This window comes from Amborella trichopoda, chromosome 8 (genome assembly GCF_054954075.1).
Source record: "Amborella trichopoda isolate Santa Cruz 75 chromosome 8, AtrichopodaSantaCruz75HAP2 v2.0, whole genome shotgun sequence".
NCBI lineage: Eukaryota > Viridiplantae > Streptophyta > Magnoliopsida > Amborellales > Amborellaceae > Amborella > Amborella trichopoda.
Window position 1 is genome coordinate 9,549,546 of NC_142343.1, and position 23,265 is coordinate 9,572,810.

At 37.5% G+C, this 23,265-nt stretch overlaps 1 protein-coding gene and 1 long non-coding RNA gene across 9 annotated transcripts; both read left to right on the forward strand.

The window, feature by feature from the left end:
* The first annotated feature begins 1,290 nt into the window (after nt 1-1,290).
* Nucleotides 1,291-22,476, forward strand: LOC18436078 (Nucleotide-diphospho-sugar transferases superfamily protein). Of its 8 annotated transcripts, none has more exons than XM_020668334.2 (12): nt 1,291-1,392; nt 1,592-1,659; nt 1,959-2,007; nt 2,389-2,495; nt 2,602-2,700; nt 6,557-6,602; nt 12,691-12,825; nt 13,179-13,268; nt 13,424-13,555; nt 13,655-13,738; nt 13,880-13,944; nt 21,833-22,476. In XM_020668334.2, the coding sequence occupies exons 1-12, from the start codon at nt 1,336-1,338 to the stop codon at nt 22,017-22,019; spliced, it is 1,119 nt and encodes a 372-aa protein (XP_020523993.1). In that variant the 5' UTR covers nt 1,291-1,335; the 3' UTR covers nt 22,020-22,476. The 8 variants fall into 8 exon arrangements, with proteins under 8 accessions (XP_020523993.1, XP_006846167.1, XP_088730476.1 ...); XM_088874350.1 differs by having other exon boundaries at nt 1,337-1,392; nt 1,942-2,007; nt 13,166-13,268; XM_088874345.1 differs by having other exon boundaries at nt 1,337-1,392; nt 1,942-2,007.
* On the forward strand, nt 9,023-10,333 carry LOC148780774 (uncharacterized). Its single transcript, XR_016061159.1, has 4 exons — nt 9,023-9,310; nt 9,412-9,757; nt 9,889-9,959; nt 10,185-10,333. It is a non-coding gene; the product is annotated as an uncharacterized LOC148780774 (long non-coding RNA).
* Nucleotides 22,477-23,265: the final 789 nt, after the last annotated feature.

The following is a 23,265-nucleotide window of genomic DNA, read 5'->3' on the forward strand; positions in this document are numbered from 1 at the left end:
CGATGGTTATTGAAAAACCATCTTTCAATTACCATAGAAGGTGGTGATTGAGAGAATGATTGAAAGAATATCTTTCAATCACCACCAAAACTCATTTGGGCATGCCCACATAGTAACAACGTCCTTTTTTAAGCCAATGTCATATAATTTTTTTTGAATTTTTTGGTCTTTGATTTTGTTTTACTTTTATAGTTTTTATTTCATTTTTAAACAATTATTTTATTTCATTTTTCGGGGCCTATACACTACTTGCGAGAGTCCACTCGAATTCAGCGGATTTACTCAGGTTTGGCCAGGGCCAAGTCCAAGGTGTGAGCTGAGTTTAAAAATAGTGAGATTTTAAGAAAATGTGAGAAGTGTGTGAGCTCTTAAAGCGTTGTCACATAGGTATTCTTCAGGGTGGCAATAGATAGGGCCATCAGCCTAGCCTTCAAAACCCAGGTCTTGTGCCACAAAATGTGGCCCCTCGCTCACGCCGGCTGTAGTCTTCTTTTTCTTTCTTTTTATCTTTGTATTCCCGACCTAGAGAGGGCTAGGGTTGGGCATGGGCTAAAGCCTCTTCGACCCGATCTAGGTTGGCTTGGCTCAATCCCGCCCTACAAGGATCAAAGTTGAGCTAAGGCCAAGTTTGGCTTGCCCTAACCCCTTTCCATTCATTTAGGAATAACGACAAGGCTTCAATTTTAAAACATCATGAGAAACCTGAAACAAGGTTCCTATTAGGATTGAGAATTACCGGGTTTAGATCCGAAACCCGAATTTCGTACCCTATTTGGATCGGGGTATGGATCTAAGATTTGGATTCAATGGATCGGATTTGGATAGGATTTGGATACAAGTGGATCCGATCTTGATCCGGCCTAGGTATTAAAATATTATTTATTAGTTTACATATATGTTATATAATATTTTTTTGTTGTATATCATTTTACAGATATAAAATAATATATAAAGTATATTTTTGATCTGATTGGGTTTGGTTTTTGATCCAGATCCCATATATATATTTCGAAACGGGATATTCTAGATCCAATCGGATATAGATTCGATTCCAATGTATACTTTTCAGACCTAAATCCTGATCTCAGTGAATCCGGAACCGATCCAACCCATTCACAAGCCTAGTTCCCGTTTGAACTCGGAGGAATCTAAATCGTCCAATCAAATTTCGTGAACGGTATGCTTGGTCCATATCCCAGTGGTAAGTTCCGGAAATTGAACAATTGAGGGCATGCTGAAATTTCGGAAAGCGTACTGGGCAATCACGTAATTTGCTTTCTTAGTACAAAAGCTCACTCGTTTTCCTTAAGTTCCGTAACTCTCATTTGCGGGGACATGGGAGAGACATGGCTAACCTCCAATTCATGGATTTTCCTCTTATTTTCCTCTGTGGTATAATCCCTAACCCAAATTCAACTTTTAATCTTCATCTTCTCTAACTTTCTTTACTCTTTCCTCAAACAATGAACCTAGTTTCTGGTATTTCTTTCTTCATTTTTACTTGGCTTTGTTTCTGACACTATGAACTCTATGAATTTCTTATCCATTTTCTCTTGTGACTCGTTTTGGTTTCTGATTTTACATTTTACAGGTTTTAATGGTTGTATTTTTCTTGGTGTACTTCTTTGAAGTTGTTCGAAGGATGGGATCTGATCACTGGTAAGTTAAACACTAACTTCATAGTAAACCCTATTTTTAATTGGAACCTTATTATGTTGTTTAGTAGGCTTTGTTTATTTGTAAAATCAAAATTCAGTTTGTCTTTTCCTGTGACTCTAATTTTTTTTTTTTTTTTAAGTAGAAGCTTAGTTATGAATGGTGGAGAAAAGGAAAAATTACATTACCGTCCTGTTTCTCTATATATACAGAACCCTGATTTCGAGTAGTATATTGTATGAACTATAATTATATGCTGAATAATCATTAGTTGAAGCATTTTAGCAATGGTTTTTTTCCAGCTTCGATGTATCTGCTGCATATTTTGAGGATCCCAACTCTTTGAGAAAGGTATGGTTTTTATGAGTTTTATTTAGCATATAATGTAACATGGTGTGACAGGATGATCTTACTCAAGAATCAAATATTGTCTGCACAAAGAATTGATTATGCAATAAAAATTTTAACTGGTCTAATAATTCAATCTGAGGGGCAAGGTCTTTATTTTCTTGTTTTCTTTTTCATGCTATGATTGCTATCTATGCATTGAACGCCATTTATCACCTGGACGAGTTACTATATATTCTAGGCCATTCTGATCAAGTGCAATTACTGTCCACTACAGCTCATTTCAAGCATGAAACTATAATTGTGTACCAAATTGTGTTTCTGCAGTAGTGATGGTTAGTAGTGCTTATTAGTATTGACCATGTTGACTTGCTTTGCTCCCAGGTTGCTTTTCCTTCAGTATTTGATCCTGCCGAGAAGTATATATCATTAATCATCCCTGCATTCAATGAAGAACATAGACTTCCTTTAGCTCTTGATGAGACCATGAGGTTGGTTGTTCTGGTATTCACATATTTTAGTTAAAATGTTCACATATTTTAGTCAAAATGCTCCATGACTGTCTATGCTTACCTGCATCTGGATGCAATGACACAGTTCGTGGAGACCAACATACATTGATGCATACATTCTCCTTCTATGCGGCGGCTGGAGTGCAGAAAGAAACATATCATTCCCTTTTTATGTGTCTCAGATGTACTGATTCCTTCCCTGGAGTCCATTTAGAGTTCCCCTTCTTTTAGGATAGTTGGCTGTATTTTTTAGTGACAACTGTCAACTACTATATGATTTCTCCTCACCTTTTATCAGTCACAATGAACCATTTCCAAAATTGGATTGCTTTAACTTGAATTTCTTCATCTAATTATTATTCTATAGTATATGTTAAGCCAAATAAATTCTTTATGCATTTCAATTTAAGATGCCTGGGTAATGGCAACTACTGTGGATACTGACTACGAGCATCTTATATACAAATGTTTTATTCATAGTGGAGAAACTGATTAATATAATGCGTGACACATGATGCTCCAGTTGAGTAATTAGATGGATTTTTTAATATTCAACTTAAATGAATAGTAATTCATAAATTTAAAATTTTTTATTTAATTTCTGAGGATTACTTTTATAACCATTTGTTAGCTATTTATTTTGTATTTAATTCAATCATACTTAATTTTTTTTAATTCGAATAAATTTTTAAACTTGTTCATTCTCCTAGAGAGGAGGAGGAGGAGGAGGAGAAGGAGGAGGAGGAGGAGGGGGAAGGGGGTGTGTTTAGGAAAGACTTAGATAGAAGACTTACTATTACTATACTTTTGATGGAGAATATGGTAAATCATTGGCGTTAAGATCGATTTATTGAATGAGTTAGAGATAGAGATTGAAAGGGATTGTGAGGAGAGAGTGACCTGCAATATCTGAACTTACTCGTTCTTTTACTGTAAGATATTTGGGGGAAATTAGAGGAGATGGGCTAATACAGATAAAGAGACAGGTGGATGGATAGATAGGTAACTAGATGATAAGTAGATAGAACATAGTTGCTGGGGCCTCCCAACCTAGTTGGCATTCTCGTTTTTAGGCATTCGCGTTTCGAAAACTCACTCTGGTGCTCCGTGAAAGGGATTTTGATTTTTAAATTTTAGGATCTTGATCTCTCTGTGAGAGATCTTAATCACCACCTTAAGATCAAGACAACGACCAAACTGTATAGCCAGCTAGCAATGCAACTGTACTTTTAATATCATTGTAATGCTTGTTGGCTATAAATAAAGAGATCCCTACTGTAAATGAGTATATATGGCCCTGGATTATATATACTCTTTAAGGTTGGGTGAAAGACCCCAAAAGGTTGAGATCAAGATCCGAAAAGGTCAGGATCGAGGTTTTCAAAAGGTTGAGATCTCCATCCCTAACATATGCATTGTACAAACAATGCTCCCAACGAAAGGGATCATTTAGCTTTTCATGATCCCCGCTGCTCCCGATCATGATCTCACCCCCTGTCTACGTTTTATGTAAATCATGGTGTATCTTTCTGTGTGTGTGCTTCCAAGTGGATTGATAGATAAATAGATGGCATTCATTATGTTTTTCATAGGTTAAATAGATTATCTCCTTATTATATTAAGAGTAGATTAGTATTATGTTTAACAAATGTCATTTGATATGTTTAAAATATATAATTTAAAATGTGCTATATTTCCGCTGTAGTCTAATATGCATATAGGACGCCCTATTCTTGAATATTTTGGATACTTTGAGGATTTGCTGTCACCATTTCCTTTCACATTGTCGTTGGAGGTCTTTAATAGTCTGATTACTCATGAGTCTCGGAGTTGATTGTTGTCCGCTTGGAAGGGAGGTTCAAGATTTCTAAGTTTTTGATTGCTGATGATACCCTCGTATTCTTTATTTCCAACAAAGAAAAAAATGGATCGTTTCTGGTTCGTTTTTAAGTTTCTATTTGCTACGAACTGGTGCTTAAAACTGGTCTCTATAATAGAACCTTGGTTGGTTTCTTGGGCCGAAGAAAAGCCTTTGGGATCTAGTTATAAAGAGGATGGAAAGTACATTTGTCCTATGCCATCATATATCTCTTGTTCAGATGCCAACGTGTGTAGCTAGGATGTTGGAATGTCTAATTGGAATTTCTTCGGAGGGAGGAAATGGTGTAGGGCACAAATTCCATCTTTTCAATGGGAGGAGGTTTAGTTGGTTAAGAGAGAGAGTGTATAGGAATAAGCAGCCTTAGTAAATAAAGCATTATTTAATGAAGTGATAATGGAGATTGTAGTGGGCTGTTGAAGGATGTGAAAAGAGGTAATTGTGGAGCATTTGACATTTGGGTGGGGTGCCAAATATTTAATGACATCAACCAGGGTGTCCTTGACATGGGAGGTTGCTTATGTGGTGGAATGGAAGTTTAATTCTCTTATGAAGTTTTCAATAGGTGATGGATCACGTTTTTATTTTCTACACTTTGTTTGGTGTGGTGATAGACCTTTGGGGCTTAGATTCCTAGGCTTTCTGAGGATTGTAGCAGCTATAGAAACTTGGCTGGAAGAGTTTCTGGGTTTGTTGGTTGTATTAAAGGACAATTATGTTTCATTGACTCCAGAGAGTTGCAAATTATTCTCCACAAGGTTTCCTTATGGGGCACTTGTGCTCAATGTAGGTAGTCATCCCCCTTATTGGATGGTTTGGGATGTGTTAGCGCACTCAGGGTAATTGAACATACTTTGTTCTGGATCACCTCCAGGGGAGAGTTATATAGATGACTAATCCTTGGGTTTGTTGTTTATAAGCAAGCAACTGCGTTGTGTGCATCATGTGCCATTAGGAAGCCAAATCAGTGGGACCTTTTGTCTCTCATGTTGGACGTCTTTGTAATGTCATGGGTGACACCAGTTTCAGCATCTGGAAAGAAGAAATTAAGGCATCTTTAGGGTGAGAGAGAGGGGAGGAGAGAAAGAGAAAAGGGTTTTTTTTTTTGGGCAGGGGGTTTGGGGAAGTGTCTCCACAAGATGATTTGTGAACCATTTGTAGTATTGAGACTGAAAAACTTGATTTTGGAGTTTCTTTAGGCTTCTAAGTAACTTGAAGCTGTTGGCATTTTTTCTATTGCCAGTTCTGGATGAGCCAGGGTTGGTCTAGGCCCCCGATAGGTTCTTTAAAGCTTAATATTGACAGATGCTGACATGATATTTTGGGACCTAAGGCTTTCATCATCTCTTTAGGGATGCAGAGAGGAAGACACTGCTTCCATTCAATTGCCCTTATATATTTGTAATTTGTCATTTTGGAAGTATGGGGTTTATTTAGGGTTCTTGAACTTTTCTTTGAATTAGGGGACGGACCTATTATTCTTGGAGGTGATTGTCTCAATGTCATTAGGTGGGCACGAAGAAATAACTTGGGCTGCCCATGGTAATTAAATATGATCTTTGAGGAGATTTTTGACATTGGTGTGTTGAGTTCTGTCTGTTCCATTTTCTGACGGGTGCAAATGTAGTTCCAGATACCCTTGCTCTTAGGTGGGTGAAAGGTGTTAGCCTGTTGGTAACCGCCAGAACAATTATGTTGCTTCATTGTCTCCTTGACTTTTCTTGCTTGTTTTCTTTTGTGATATATTTTTTTTGATAAAATCATGGTTACTGACAACCAAATATTTTAGATATAACATGCTAAATTCGTAAATGTCCTAAGAGTATCTGCTAGCAGTATTTGTCTTGTATCTTATGATACAGGTTTACTAAGCATGTCACGTATCGTGGTGTCTTAGAGTATTGTTTACTTTTGTTTGTTGTGTGGTCTCTAATCATATATATTATCTGTTTAGTTTTTCACTTGGATCTTTCTACTTTGTCTCATTTGATTTTATTGTCTTTCGAAGTTGAATCTTTCTTCTTTCCTTTTCTTGGCCATGCTTTTGACTTTTGATGACTTTCATTCATCAACAAGTCATTTTCATAGAAAAACTGTTGTTTAGATAAAGACATTATGATGCAATTTCATTTACCTTTGAGTTTGTTGTCCATCTTTGTAGTTATCTTCAACAACGTGCAGCAGCAGACAAGTCTTTTACTTATGAGGTGTGCTTTGTCATTTTGCATTTGGATTTTCGTGGAATTTTGATCATATGGTTATGCTGTGCATACAAATTTTCCTATGGTTGAGTTTCTATGAATACCTGCATTTGTTAAAAATGTGAGAATGCAAATAAAGGCTTCAAAATCCAACAATCCCCCACCCAATTATGATTGCGATCTTTCCAATCAGGAGTACTGCTCATCGCCACCTCCTTTGGACTTGCTGTTGTGACATACTTTGTCCAATTCAATAGTCATCATGAGCCTTTGTAAGTGACTTGCTCACAACCATAGTAGATACCCTTGAACTTGCCTATAAGCACACATTTACTGACTTATTGCTTTGTTCAAATTAACTTCAATAACAATATTTTACTGCCTCAAGGGCCCAAAACATTGCACAAAGCACCTTTAGATGCTAAACATTGTAGTCTTTTGAAGATAGCTCATCAATACCTAATTAGGGATGGCATACTATGCTCCCAAGGGTCGGATATTGTAGCTATCCTCCTAAGGCAATCCGACAGTATGAATAGGACAAAGTCCACTACATCCCATTGGGAGTGGCTTGTTTTTGCTATCTAAAAGTTGGTCTTCATTTCATTTTCCTGTGACATGAGCAAAAATGAAACCTAAACTGTGTAGATCTGGTTGTTTGTTTGGCTGCAAGAAGATTATGATAAACATACATACTTTTTATAGGCAGTTTAGAAGAAACATTGGAAATGAATTGAAAAAGTTTGATATGTTTTTCCATTACCTTGGACATTGTTTCAAAAAAGGTCCGCGTGACACAATGGCACATGCCCAGGCCTTGGCAGCCCTCCCTAGGTGCCCAATGCCCAGGGCCTGCACCTTTGTTTTGAAGAAACTGTCATTCTTCAGTGATTGTTATTGTGAAAAAACTGTCATTTTTCAATAAAGCAAAAAAACTTCCTTTAAGAATATTTTTATTGTTGCATATTTTTGTGTTTTTTCAGATATTTTCTCAAGCTTCTCCTTTTTCTTTTATTTTTTTATTTTTATTTTTGCTAATGTCAATTCACACCAGTGAAATAGAAATAACCACTTCCAGTTGTTCCCCTATTTCCAATTTTTAAACCTGGCTTAAGTGATGCAATCTAATGTTAGATTGATCCCGATAACTCAGAAAATAAGCCGATGTTTTCATATCATAGGAATCCCAATTTATTTTGATGGAACATCTCCATAGTACAATGAGAACAGAGAATACATGTCAACAAGAGAGGGCGTACGTGCCCAAGGCGCATTTCTCACTCTAAAGTAAAACAGAGCGCCTGCCTAGGCGCTGTCTGCTTGGCACCTAGGCCAGCTGCCTACGGGTTGCCTAGTGTTTTTTTTGAAACCTCGACTTTGGACAAGATTCTTTGAAAAAGAAATCCCTTCAAATTTTCATCATTTGGGGTTTTAGGAGGGATAGAGGGGTCAAAATTTGAAAAATTATACCAAAGGGTGCCTCACCAAAGCGCAATAATCATTCAAAGGGTGACATCCACACCGGATACTTTATATTTTGCTGTCCATTTCATTTAAATTTGTGGAAGTCAAACTGTGTGAGTTCAACTATACTAATATGAGAATACAAAACACAGCCCCATTGTAAAATGAGAACAGAGAATGCATGTCAGTAAGAGAGGGCATGCTGCGCCCAGGGTGCACATTTCCCACTCTAAAGTAAAACAGGGCCCAAGGTTCCAGGCACCCGCTTAGCCGCTGGGCACCAGGCCAACCGCCTACGGGTCGTCTAGCATTTTTTGAAACCCTGACCTTGGATAAGATTATTTAAAAAAGAAATCCCTTCAAATCTGCTTTATTTTGGGGTTTTAGGAGGGATAAAAGGGTGATGAAAGATTATGCTAAAGGGTGCTTCACCAAAGTGCGATAATCATTCAAAGGGTAACATCCACACCGGATACTTTATATTTTGCTGTCCATCTCATTTAGACGTGTGGAAGTCAAACTGTGTGAGTTCAACTGAGTGTTTTTTTATCCCAAATTGACCTCAATTTTTACCAAGTCTTTTGGTAAGTACAGTTAAGCTTATTTAAAGCAATCTGGCAAAGTTAAAGGGAGGTTAGCATATAAGGCATGTTTACTCTGTTACAAATCACAAAAAAAGAAAGATGTGTTGACTCTCTATCTTTTTGATAAGCATTTGTTTCGTAAACCTATAAATCTAGTGAAACCATGTTGTTATTATTACTTGCTTTATTTCTTTTATTTGTCTTAATTGTTATCAGTTTGTCAGAAAGGAGGTTGTCATGAATTGGCTATATGATTGTCAGTTACTAATTCATCTTAATGATCTAATTTTTATACTCGTCCTATTTATAATCATCGAATAAAATATTCTTGTAAAAATTATGAAAATCAGTTGTTTGATGCATTGGGTGACATACTAGGTCTATGGTCAAACCGACTCATTGACTAATAATCCGAGTTTTAAGTCCAAGTCGAGGATTTTCAACTATGTTTTCTGAGGGTTTCTGCAGATGTGCTTGACATCTTCCTGCCACTGGCTGTCTCCCTACATGTTCTACAAACGGACTCAGTGACTAACAATCCGAATTTTAAGTCCAAGTTCAGGATTTTAAACTATGGTTTCTGAGGGTCTTCCTGCATGTTCTTATCTAATGTGCTACAACTCTATTACTCATGCATTTGGTGATTCCATTTGTCTCAACTCTCTAGTAAGATCCTCCCTCACATCAACTCATTGTTCTTTATGGTTTTTGTTTCTTAGTTTTTTATTCACTTTTACTTAATGAAAGAAGCACACTTGTCTCTAAAGCAAAGGTTCTCCTGATGTCAAGCTGGATTGAGATTTCAAAGAAAATGTGCCATTTAATGTCGGAGAGTTCAGATCAGCAAATAGGACTTTTGCAGGGCTGTATGAAGTGTTGTACCACGAAAACAACAATGTAAGGCACATGAAAAGCACGATGTTTGGGCGAGAAACAAAGAATCTTGGGAAAGCGAGAGTGGGATATATTTCATGACCAGCAAATTCCAGAGATGAACTAATACATACTTGGATGACTTGCACAAGTAATGTGCTCCACTCTTAGCAGGGGTGAAGCATGATTTTTATGGAACAAGATGGCAGTTTGGAGATTGATTCACAGCTATCCAAATGGGTGTTGTCATCTGAGCCTTTGAATTACTTCAATTACTTTCTGCCTTTTTCGTGAATATTAATGGGGGTGGATGAAGCCTTTGATAGTTGGGATGGGTGATCTTTAATTCTTTATATTTCTTTTGTGTGCAGCCATGTACAATTTTTAAAAGAAGGAAAAAGCTATTCTAGGATTTATGAAAGCCAGTTGCATTTTTAGAGTGGTAATGCTGTTGTTTGCATAATGCAGTTGAGATTCAGTAAAAGGCACCTTCACGGATTAATTTGTAGCCATTCTAGGATTTATTAAGCAGTTTTGGTTTTTAATTCAGAAACCAATGTTCTCAGCCCTAGTTTATAGAAAACCCTGGATGGGCACTGAAGAAAGCATGACCCATTTTCCCAGTGTGGTTCAGATGCTAATCTAGCATAATTCAAATTTGTAACAGAAAAGTTCTAGAGAATCATGCTATGGACCTCTCTCTCTCTCGGTAATCAACAACTCCTCAAGAAGGGAGTTGTACATCTATTCGCATCGAACAAAGAGATATACAACACAGAGGCAAGGGAACAAGACGATATGATGACTGAACAGAAAGGAAAGCAAAAGAAGAGGTGGTTAGGAAGAGAAAAGATAAGTTGTATCTTTTATTCTGTGAATGTTGGGAAGAGATGAGCTATATCTTGCATAAAAATATTTTATCCTTTGAGAAGTAAATCACATCCTGAGAAATTAATGGTTTTCTGATGTAAGTATGTCTCTTCTTTCTAGCTATGCCCAATGTTTAAACTTAGGTAGAAGCGCTTCTTATGGTTTTGAATTGTGCAACTTTTACTCAAAGCACGTGAATGTTAACAGGATAACCACTTGATTTTTCTTCTATGATGCATGGATATGGCATGGGATACATGTACCATAGCTTTTACATAATGTCGAAATGGGTGATCTCAAGGTCCACTTGTTGATTCATATACTATTTTTTGGGCAGTTGAGTGATTAGGTTCGGCATCTGGTATTTATTGATTGTGATGAATATGTAATGGCTCTTCGATGTTTGAACTTTGTCCCATGGTTAAGGGGATCCCCAAAGAAGTGGTCGCTCCAGCTCCAGACCCTCGATCCTGCACTCTTGGATAAGGGATTTTAATTTCAGATGTTTTTTTGATTCAGCTCTGAAAGCTCGATCCTGCATTCCAGGATAAGGGATTTTGAATTTCACACCAGGTTTCACACAGGCGTGCGCACACACACTCAAAACAAATGGCCCAACCTCAACCCGAACCACTCCCATTAGGCTGCCTAGGTATCTAACCGCCCGCCTAGGTGGTCAAGTCCCTTGACCGCCCAGGCGGCCGCCTCTGCCTTTTGAACATTGCTTTTAGTATATAGATCATCCTGTGGAGAAACAGTGACAATGCCTAGAACAGAAACTAGGGTTTGAAGCTTATGTTTGAATTTTTAACATGTAAGTCACAAGAAAATAGACCATAACATACAAGTTATTGCCATATTACGTTAGATGACCATAGATGAAGGATCGCAGCTGCAGAGCTAAAGCTTCGCCATGTCCTACCCTAAATCCTTCTCATTTCCCTTACTAGAATTTCTATAAAGTCGATAGAATTTACCTTTGTCTCTAATGCCCTGTTGTTGTCCATATCCACCATTACAACGGCCTTTCCATGTTGATCCTTTCTTTGCCTCTGGACCTTTTTTGCCTCTTAATCTAGAGAGCATTTGACCAGTTGCATGTCAAATCGTATATAAGTAAAGGGATGCAAATGAGGGAAAACAAGGACACCACATTTTCATCAAACACTAGAGAATCTTTCATGCCTGAGGACTGGAATTGAATGCTCATTTTGGGATTTCAGTTTCATTACTCACTTATGAAATGCGCTCCAATGATAACAAATTTTGTTAGCATCTTTTACAAATGCGATTCTTTATATTTAATCATACTTCGGTTTTTTAATTTAGAAAAAATATTAATCATATCGTTGAATGGATTTCTTTTCCAAGCCAGAGTACCCTAGTCCAGTGCTCTTGGGGAACCTCGTTTTAAGCTGGACGGACCTTGATCCCACATACTTTATCATTTGATCCTCAACAAATTTGGATTGCGCTTCCTTCATATAGGGACCACGCTCCCTTGAACTCATGGTGTTCGGATCTCGATCCTATCCCACAGATTCTCGTGCATCACTTGATCCCTTGTCCTGATCCCAATCTAGGATTTGACCTCGCTCCAGATCCGGTGACTACTCTTTGTTTCATACAGAGCCATTTAGCACTATTTCTTTTGGAATTTAATTTGCTACATTTCGTTGAGCTTCATTTGCCAACAGTTCGGTCCTTTAACTCTATTGGTGGAGGATGTCATTGCAAATTGTAAAATAGAAAGAAAAGATCTCAAGGGGTCTTTTCTTTTCTTTTGTAAATTGTGGGCTTGGAGGGCATTTTCAATACCATCTTACTTGTGAAAATCCTTGGCAAATAGTGTTCCACTGACCACCATGACATTCTCAATTATATCAGTTTTTTTTTTTTGTATACATGCATTCTTAAATGCTGTATTAATTATAACAGCAACTGGGATTCCCTGTAAAAACATCTATGCCTATCCATATCTTCTCATGAAATGTTTTCTTGTGGTTTAGTGTCGGAGTTTTTTTATTTGTTTGGCTTACAACTGAAAGAAACTAGTGATTTGGATTTTTCCATTGTGTGTTGGTTTTGCTGTTGCCCTCTCATTTAATGCCATTAAAGGTAGGGAATTATTCAGAATCAGATTTTGGGGTTCAAGGGCCAGCTCTCTATTGTTGTTTCTAATACTTCTCTATTCGTATAGTTGACCCCAAATTATTGGGATAAGGATTGAAATTAGATGATGATGATGATGATTACAGTTTTGTTCATGTTAGTGTGATGTTGGTATGTTTTTTTTTGTAAAGGTGGTGATAGTTGATGATGGGAGTACTGATAAAACATCCAAAGTTGCATTTGATTGGGCGAGGAAATACACAATTGACAATGTAAGGGTTATCCTTCTTGGGAAAAATCATGGAAAGGGAGCAGCTATATCACAAGTGAGTGTTTCTGACTTCGTTCTTCATTTTACATCACTTTAAGTAATGGACTAGCTCAAACCATCTTGTCACAAAACATAATCATCACCATTATTTTGAAATGCATGTTTTGATCTACATATATTTCAACTTGATCATCTCCCAGTGCTCATATGGCACATGTACATGTGTATGCTATAGATCTATATACATTGCTAGATACTTCACCCTCTGCTTTGATCTTAGCAAACCCTTTCAAAAGCTAAACGTCTTTGCATGTCTTCTATTGACCTTGATGAATTTTCCTTTTCACTGGTTGTATATGACAACTATTCATTTGGGCTCTCCTGTTTTGTGAAAGCATTGTAAAACAGGGAATGCTTCACTCACGTGGTGAGCTGCTTTTGATGCTTGATGCTGATGGAGCCACCAAAGTTACTGACCTTGAAAAGCTAGAACTTGAGGTTTGTTATTAACTGGTTATTTGCATGTTACTTGCCTTGAATGCTTCCCTTTTCAGATAATTACTAAATTTGATTATTGTAGTTGCATTTTATTCTATTGCAGTCCAATTACAATATTGAGTCACTTTTACTGTATTTGCTCTTTCCGTTATTAGATACGTTCATCATATGAAAAGGAACTTCACTCTAGAGCTGCAAGGCCAAGTGATTCGAACCCAAAATTTTCTGATGTTGCAATCGCTACATTTGGATCTCGTGCTCATCTTGAGCAGCAGGCTCTAGCTACCGTATGGAATTACTATTCTCAATCTGTCCTTCATATACCTAAGAATTTAAAGTTTTATGGATTTATTTCTAAGGCATTTACTTTTATGTGATATCGTCAGCGGAAATGGTACCGAAATATTCTAATGAAGGGTTTTCACATAGTAGTTTTGCTGACAGCGGGTCCTGGAATTCGAGATACCCAGGTTTCATCTTACCTCATTAGTCTTAACACTTCCTTGGTTACTTGCCATAATGCTCTAATTCATCTTCAGGGAACATTCTCTGACAATCAGTTTATTTGAAGTGTCTCTCAATTCTTACAAGTACTCTTATGGCCCTTTCAGTGTGGCTTTAAGATGTTCACGCGTGCCGCTGCTCAGAAACTTTTCACAAATATTCGTTTGAGAAGGTATTATTTTTATGAGGCTTTTGTATGCGAACCAAATTGAGTAATATTGATTCCTCCAATTTCCAAATAAGAAACATATATTTCTCCATTTTGAACATCTTCTAAATAAATATCAAAATGAGGGACCATCCCTGTCATGAAAAATTTCCAAAACTGTGCCGAACCATTTAACGACCATGAGGCTTTTTTGACAGTATTTTATTGGCCAAGCTTTCATTTCGATATTTAGGATTTTTGTTCGTGATTTGGACCCAGTACTTCATTCTTTGATAAGGTATAAATGATATAATCTGTAAAGACTAATCTAACAATAGAGATGGAAGCCAAGCTGAGCAGTGTTACAGAGTTAAGGAATGCAGTATTTTGTCTCCATAGCATAGTCCAGCTGTAGTATTACTTTTTCACTTAATGGATTTGATTCGTAGTAATTTTACTTTGTTGCTTCTGGATAGTACATATACTAGCTAAAACCCTAGAGGTCAGTGTAAAACATGTTTGTTTTCAGAGTATTAGAAGGAAGGTGCCTAGACCACCTACGTGGCATCTTGGGTGCTAAAGTGCAGAACCGATTTGCTTGGGACTAGACGGTGCAACCGTAGGTGGGGACTACCTAGTAGGGCTCCTAGCATGATATTTGTCTGAGATGATTTAAATAAAATCAGAGGTCTCTTATGTATCTATTACCAATAATGATTCGGATGTTTCAAGCCTCAAATCTTGGTGGGAAGGCAATTGAAATTTTGATTAAATTTTAGAACTAATTGAGAAAGTTTAAAACTTTGCTTTTATGTAAATTGAAGTTAGATTTCTCTTTTTTAGAAGTAAGTTGAAGTTAGATTTCTCTTTTTTAAGAAGTAAGTTGAAGTTAGATTTCTCTTTTTTTAGAAATATCCCAAAAGGTGCTATCTTCCAAATTTTGTAATATGGCTAGTTTCCTAAAGTTATGAAGGATGGATCGGTGAGCTTGAGAGTTGATAAAAGGTTCCCACCTCTATAATAATAATGTAAGCTCAAGCCATTCATAGAAGAAATTGAGAATAAGTTTACTTATTTTTCCATGATGTTGACTCCATGAACCCTTAGTTTTGGGTTGGTAAGTCTTAATGCTAACTTGATTTTAGGTCTCATAATTTGGATAAGGTATGACTCCTTATACAAGTTTAGGTTTTATTTCGTCCTCTTTTTTTCCACCAATCTGCCAAAACTTTAAGGAAAAGCTACCTCCATCATTCCAAAAGCTCTTTTAAACTTTAAATACAAATTTTATATCTGTTTTAGCAAGTTGAAATCAATTTCCTTTTTTGTTAGAAGTGTTCTCGAAAATGTTATCTTCCTAATTTTGCAACAGGTGCTTGTTTCTAAAATTATAAGTGACCTAGTTCCATAATATTGGAAGACATAGAATTTACAAAGAAATGTTTTAGAAGATGGAAATGGCTGCCAAGACGTGGGCGGGTCCTGTGTGGGCAGAATTTGGCCAAAATTTTACGACCATTAGCTGTATATGCCAAAATAAAGTCACATAAACATAAAATTTACTTCCTTGTGCATTTCAAGCTTTTTTTCAAAGGTCAAAGTGTTACATTCCAAAGTTACAAACATTCAAAATTTAATGATCATGAACTCAAAAAGGGCCCAATTGGGTTTCATCATGATTTCCAACATTGTTGTCTCTTTGTCATTTCTGCCAACACTCTATCAAATGATGACGATGATGCCTTTCTGAAACATATCGTTCTTCATTATCGGTCTCTTCTGAGTTTTCTAGCTTTGGCTCCTCGTCCTCCTCCTTCACGCTTTTTAATCTTTTGTCCTTGGAATTGGACCCTTTCTTTTGAGACTGAGACCCCTTTCTTTGAGATTGAGACCTCTTCCTTTGAGATTGAGAACGTTTAGTCCTCTTGGGTCTGACAGGGTTCCATAGCTTGCCTCACTTGACTCCATGTCAAGTCCTGTCCAGCTTGTAGCAAATCACCATCATTAGACATCGATCAGCCACTCGTATGTATCATCCAACTCTTGAACAACAATAGGATCAATGGAATCTTGATCCATGTAGCAGTCTTCAATTTTTTATTGTACTGAACGTATGCATGATCATTCAGTCTCTTTTGTTCAAGTCTATTTTTCTTTTTGGTGTGTATTTGTTTCGTAAATCATAATGCATTAATAAATTAGAATTTAAATAGAATTACCTTCTCAAAAAGTTATAAAATAGGTAAGCACAAGAAATTACCATCTCAAAAGTACTAAAATTATACTTGCATCCAGATGAGCTACATTTCAGATTCAGTATGTGTATAGCCATCTTTGTAAGTGCTTAGCACTTCCTCATAATTGCTCCACCATGTACCTACATCACAATATTATATTTTACAAAACAAATAAGTAATAAAGTGTAGAATGAATTTGTCTTAATAAAGAAGCTAAATTTAAATTACCAGCCTTGAGAGATTTCCTTTGTCTTATGTCAATATTAGTGCCAAGTGATGCCATTGCCATTTTATACTTTTCCAGATCTATTGACACTGGGTCTTGCTCTACTACACTGGGAACGTGTCTTACTAAGCATGTATTGATTGCATCCATAAAAGAAACTTGAGTGTCAATCTGTGGATTATCATAAAAATAAGTAGGGTTCAGATAGTAGCCTGCCTAGAGGAGGGGCCTCTCAAGCTTTGATTCCTACATCTTTTCTACAATATCCAAAATGGGCTTATAAAACTTTTCATTGTGATAAAAAAATCTCCTTGGCTGCATCCATAGCCTTATAAATATGGCCCATAGGTGGCTGGCTCCCCCCTATCCACTTGGCTCAAAACCTTAACTAGTGGCTTAAAGGCTTTAATGGACCAATCATCTTTCTTCCAAAAGGTCCTTGATACGACAATATGAACAACTTTCCTTCCCATTTGATGAGTAAACCACTTCATTTCATTCCACTCATCAGAAACAAACATTTTTCTTAAGTTCTCTTTTTCACCTTGAAGAGACTTCAAACATAATTAAGTGGCAAATCTAGTTACCCTAGGTCTCACTAACTCATTCTTTAAAAATTGCCTCATCAAAGCCAAGACATGTGTGTGGTTGTTGATGAAACCTGTGATCATCCTACACTTGGTCATAGTTAATTCCGCCAACGCGTTCTTGTCAATGATCTCAAGCATGTGGTTGATGCAATGTGCCGTGCATGGGGTCCAAAATATGTGAGGCTTCTTTTTCTCAAGCTACCTACTAGTTGCCACAGTATAGGCAGCCATGTCAATAAACCACCTGAATAACATGATGCTCCCTGCCTCTATGCATTTTTTAGCCAATTGCAAAATGGATTTAGAATCATGTGCTTTATCAGATGCACGAATTGACCTAAAAAACATTGGCTCCAAATCCAATGGATAGTTTACCATCAAATTCATGTCTTCATGATGCTCCTATCCCTCTGGACAGACCATCTGTCAGTCATTATGTTAACCCAAACTGACCCCTTGCATCCCTGTGAGTCTTGAAATGCTCATTGGTCAGTTTCACCTTTTTTCAAAGTAGATGCTCATTGAGCTCATATGGGTTAGGACCGTATATCCAGGCCCAAAATGCCCCATTGCTTCCATCATGGCCTGGAAGCTCTTTAAGGTAGTGGCATTGATAAGAAATGCATGCTTGAAAAATCCACCCAGCTGCATATTGATCTACTCTTTTGTTTCTATCATTTTTTAGTTAGCTATCTTGGCCCTTTCCTCGAGACCTGACCTCAACTGTAGGATCCCCCTTGGTTGTGTTGTGGTTTTTCTTTTTTTATTTTGCCGGGGGGGGGGGGGGGGGGGGGGAGGTGCAAAGAAAGAATCTATAGGGGCTACTGTCAGGGCCTACTATCCCCAATCTCCACTTCCATCATTGGCCTAGCTCTGCTTTCATATTACTCTTCCTCTTCTCTTTGAGCCCAAAGATCTATGATTCTCCTGACCTCATCCATTTTTCTTTTACCCTCTTCTTTTTGAGCCCTTCAAAAAGCCCCAACATCTCATTCCTAACCTCTACTGAGACTTGAGTGTAAGATGCAACATCCCCTTTGTCCTAGCCAAGTGCTTTTTAAATCTATTAATTCCGCATGAATAGGATCTTTTACAATAATTGCATTGGATCTTTTGTTTGTCCAATAGATTTGGGCATGTCCAATGCTTCCATCCTGGATCAACTTTTTTCCCAGTAGAACCAGAAGAAGACATTGTGAATTTTTGACCTACTTGATAGTCAAGACTCAAGTTAATTATGGTCATAAAATAAGATCATAAATATTTTCAATTTTGCATTATAAATTAGAAACAAATTCGGACATAGCAAAAAATATATTATGAACTTTTGATTTTGCATTATAAATTATAGACAGCCATACATAAAGTGGCCAGAAATATATTATAAATTTTCAATTTGCATTATCAAGTAGAAACATAGCCAAATGTAGCAAACAATATATTAACATTTTCAAATTTGTATTATCAAGTAGAAACATAGCCAAACATAGTAAAAAACATGTGTTTTAATGACAAAAATAGCAAACCCTTAAAAAAACCACTTGCGAAGTTTCGTCATAAATATAATGTTAAACTTCAAAAATAAACACATGAAAATGACTAAAAAACATAACATAACACAATACTCACAATAAATACAAAACCCTAAACATAAACAATTGAATTTATTTACCTTTCAGACAACCAATTGAAGTGGGCTTGAATCAGTCACTTCCGGTGGCCAAAAACTCTATTTTGCAACATCTTTAATCCCCAAAAAGTTTTAGGTTGAATGCCTTCACAAGAAATTGAAAACTTCAAATTTGGTTTTAATCATTAAAAAAAATTGTTTTTTGAACTAAAAGATTGTTGTTTTGGGGCACAAGAGGGTTTGTTTAGGGTTTTTTTCGGGGGGGGGAGGGGGGGTGGGGGCGAAAGCCCCTCAAATACTGTTGCCCCCTGCCCCCTTTTCAGGGGGGGGTGGGGGCGAAAGCCCCTCAAATACTGTTGCCCCCTGCCCCCTTTTCAGGGGGGGGTGGGGGCGAAAGCCCCTCGAATACTGTTGCCCCCTGCCCCCTTTTCAGCGGGGGAAAAAACATTATTTGCTCTTTTGGTGAGGCCCATTTTCATCCTCACCAAAAGGGCCACGGGTGACTGGTCAGCCACCCACGGTCACCGTCCAGCACTGGGCCGCCCAATCCCGGTGCAGTGTGGTGAAACCTCCCAGCTGCCTGGGCGGCTGACTTTTTTAACATTGTTATAAAGATTTAGGAATTTGCTTAGCTTTCCAGTTAAGAGGAGAGGTTCCACATCTATAAAAGATGGAGGTCCAAGGCCAATCTTGGAAGACATTGAGTTGAAAAAGAAAGTTTGCTTTTCTTTGATGGTCTTTGATTTCATCCTGAGCTGTTGGTGCCTCTTTTCCATTGCATTGATCTACAAACCCTAGTTTCAGGTTGTGTTGGTGCTAATACAATTTTAGATCTCCTTAAGTGGCATGAGGTTTGACTCCAGGTTTTTTTCCTTCGTCCATCCTTTCTCACTTCTTTTCTCTCCTATTACCCTACCAAAGTCCAAAACCCCGAGGAAACCCACTTTCACCTTCCCAAAAGATTGTTTAAACCCTAGGAAATCTTGCCCCTAAAGTTCCCAGTCTTTTCTATCTTAAAACCACTCCAGATGTCCTCTTTTCATCCTTCTATGTTGCTGGACTGTTAAATTTTAGTACCTCTAAATTCCATGAAGCCCTTAAATTCAAACCTTAGTTATTGGGATCTCCTAACATGGGTGGTGATCCTGCTCCAGGAATGCGATCCTGTGCTTCATGTGGGGAATCACAGTCTGGTCGCTATCTCATGTTGGGGTTGTGCTGTCCCAAGCCATTTCTGTGTAATTTTAAAGATAAAGAAGCAACACAATGAAAAAAGAAAGCAATAACTATACACATCGATGTATCTGTAAAGCTTTAAAGGAAAAGCGATTCTTGAGTCTACATTTTTTTTTTTGACTAAGTTACATAGGAATGGAACTTGAGACCTAGTGCTATGAAAACCAGCTACTATCGAATTGACCCAAGCCCGATTCCTTTTTTTTTTTTTTTTGAGAATGTTAACCTTAAATTATAGGAAATAAGTACAACGAGTTAGGCAGTCCACATACTGGACGCTCCAACACAGTAAAATAAAAGGAATAAATGGAAAGGAGGCAGAAATATTTCTTTGGGAAGGTTACAAAGGAAGCAACCCAAAAAGGAAAACATCCATCCCAAACTTCTGCTAAGGTCCCTCCATGGTAGCCCCTTCTTTAGCAATCGCATCTGCTGCCTGGTTTTCCTTCCCTCCTGATATGCCTCCAAAAGACGTGCATATCCCTGCAAAGGTAGTCGATATAGTCAAAATAGTGAGGAAGGAACCAAGGGGGGGAGAAGAGGGGTGCTCCAAAGCCCAAGAGACGATAATATTCTTAGAGTCTCCCTCTATGTGTAAGGTGTGCAGACTAAGAGGTTGTACAAGCTTCAGCCCTTCCAAAAGTGCTGCCGCCTCTGCATCCATGGAGTTGGCATATCCGATGGAGTTGGAGACGGATGCCACTGTAGCACCAAGGTAATATCTAAGGATTGCTAGTACTCCCAACGGCCCAGGGTTCCTGAGGGAGCGCCCATCGAAATTGAGCTTGAGGAAGCCCTGAGGGGGGAGGTCTCCCGATTCATTTTCTTAAATCTACCCTGAATCACAAAGAGCAAGTTTTGAATCCAATGCTTCCAAAATTGCATTTAATGTAGGAAATGGTGAGTCAAAAATTTGTCACAATGAATATGAGATTCTGACCTGTCATCTTTTTAAAATGCCTACAAGAGAGACTGTTCTCTCACCGTCTCTGTCTTTCTCTCTCTACATTTATATATTTAGTTGCTTAAACTACCTCATGCTTTAGTTTTGTTTCATTAATTTGAAATGAAGGGGAATATGTGAAGAAAAGGGCTCAACTTAACTGAAATAATATCCTTTATTATTATTTACAATGTAAACATCTTCAAAATAATATTGTGGATGACTCATGTATGAAAGGACTCAAGTAAATGAATATGAGTGATTAGTCTCAAATTTTTTTTGAGTAAATTTATTGTTAGTATTATTTAACTATTGTTTTTATAATTTAATATGTCTAATAAATTAATTTTGCATCTAAATATTTTCAAAAACTATTGCGATTGTATTTTTTAAAAATTCCCTAGTTTATAATTTCATTACTGTACATGTGCCTCATGGCATCCCAAATCAGGGTACTCTTAATAAGCAATGGTCTCCCTCCTACAGCTGCTTCTGCCTTGAACAACTCTGATTCAAACCCTATGCGATACATTAACTGTGCCAAACCCCTCCCATAGATCTGCCCTTAGTTCTACCCCCTTTAGGCCTCCTATCATCCATGCCTGCTGAATGTAGTCGAGCTCAATTTATGTAGGATCTTATTGTCCTAAACTTTGTAGGAAACAGAAACCCTTTAAACTCTGAAATCTTAAGCTAATTATAGCTCCCAACCTACCTGAATCCTTTCTTCCTTGGCCCATCACACGTGATACACGGATTTACAAGTCAAGCCCCCTGGGTCCTACATCACATTGGTGTCTGCCTTGGATATTTTGTGTTTGTTGCGTTGTTGAATGTGTGTAAGAGATTGAGAGATATTGTGCATGCATGTGTTGTGTGAGCAGAAAGACCAGAAAATTAGTTAGGCATTATGCTGATCACAAATGAAAAAGGTTAACCATCTTAAATTTGGACCTTTTTTTTTGAAGTGTATTATTGTAAATGTGGACTCTTAGAGGGCCAATCCCTTCTTTTGGACTCAACCTATGAGTTTTCTGATGTCTTCTGCAGGTGGTGCTTTGATGTGGAGTTGGTGTATCTGTGCAAATACCTTAACATCCCCATGATCGAGATCTCCGTCAACTGGTCAGAGATTCCTGGTTCAAAAGTGCGCATGACAAGCATCTTGCACATGCTCTTCGAACTCTTGCTCATCCGCACTGGTTATGGCCTTGGCATTTGGAAAATTCGTGCCTGAAAGGAGTTTCCTTAGGTCCTTAACCAAATAAGCTTAATGTACTGACATGGATTGAGTATACAGTAGACAGAGAGCCAAGCATGAGTAATTATCGTTTACTCTCATTTTGAGGGAGAGGCGGATGTAGCATATTTTGGACATTTCATGAGCAGTTAGATGCAGCTGGGACACAGAAGATCTTGGTCATGTTATAATATTCTTTTGTACGATAGGTATCTGCAGATTTCTTTCTGTCTTGTTGTTACACGAACACTTCTTGAAATTGGTTATTAACCAAAGAAATGGTTACACCAATTTTATGTTGTCAAGCTCCTTGTATTAAGGGGAGAAGACTTGTCTTCTTGAGTTGAAATTTTCTTTTTCTTAGGGTTTCTTATCAGCTGAAATTTGGCCGATGAATATTGCCAATTTTTCAGTATAACAATAGTACTCGTTGAAATATTTCCACATTTGGGGATGTTCTTTTGTGCGTGGTTGGAAGCATGTCACATTGAACCAAAAAGATATGGAATTTCTCTATCGAGCGTGTCATTTAAACTAAAAGAGATTTGGAATCTCACTCTCCCTAGGCATAGAAAGAATCGACTTAAACATGTCAAACCTGGCGAGCATGGAAATATTCTTTTCGGAGCATGATGGACGAATTCACTAATTCAGTGTCCCATCTTGAAAAAATAAAGAATCATTTCAATACATAGGCGTCTGTAATGGCTGTGACAAAATCAGAAGGATGGCTTTGGAAATAAGGAATATGCTTATGCTGTGCAGCACCAGTCATCCATTTTTTTTTTTTTTTCTGTTTTTTTTGTTTTTGGATAATTCAGTGATAAGCTTGAGATGTAACATTTCTTGATGTCAATTGACAACCACTCAAGCCCAAGAAGTTGAATGGTCTTAAGCGTAGTTGTATGTGGATTCAACTAGTGAAGCATCTAAACTTGTTTGGCTTCAAAAGTTTGACGATTGGTTGTTTCTTACATAAGAAAAATCAAGTAGCAGCTTCACCAAATGTGACCAAATTCTTATGAACCATGTTCCCCTGTTTCCCCTCTTGTAATTAAAAGAAGAGGATGCGCAGTTTAAGGAAAATCATACACAAATTATACACTGAATTTTTTCCAGATTGTCAATCTTTTGATTGGATTTTCACACTATTCCAAAAAGAATATGAGATCAAATTATACACGACATTACAAGTTCGAATTTCGAATAAAAGGGGAAAAAGGAAACTAATTGAATTGTTAAC

Excerpts from the sequence above, each read along its gene's own strand:
- LOC18436078 (XM_020668334.2), top strand. The coding sequence starts at position 1,336 with ATGGGAGAGACATGGCTAACCTCCAATTCATGGATTTTCCTCTTATTT. Across the intron at positions 1,393-1,591 it reads TCCTCTTATTTTCCTCTGTG|GTTTTAATGGTTGTATTTTT; the intron begins GTATAATCCCTA and ends TACATTTTACAG. Across the intron at positions 12,826-13,178 it reads AGGGAGCAGCTATATCACAA|GGAATGCTTCACTCACGTGG; the intron begins GTGAGTGTTTCT and ends ATTGTAAAACAG.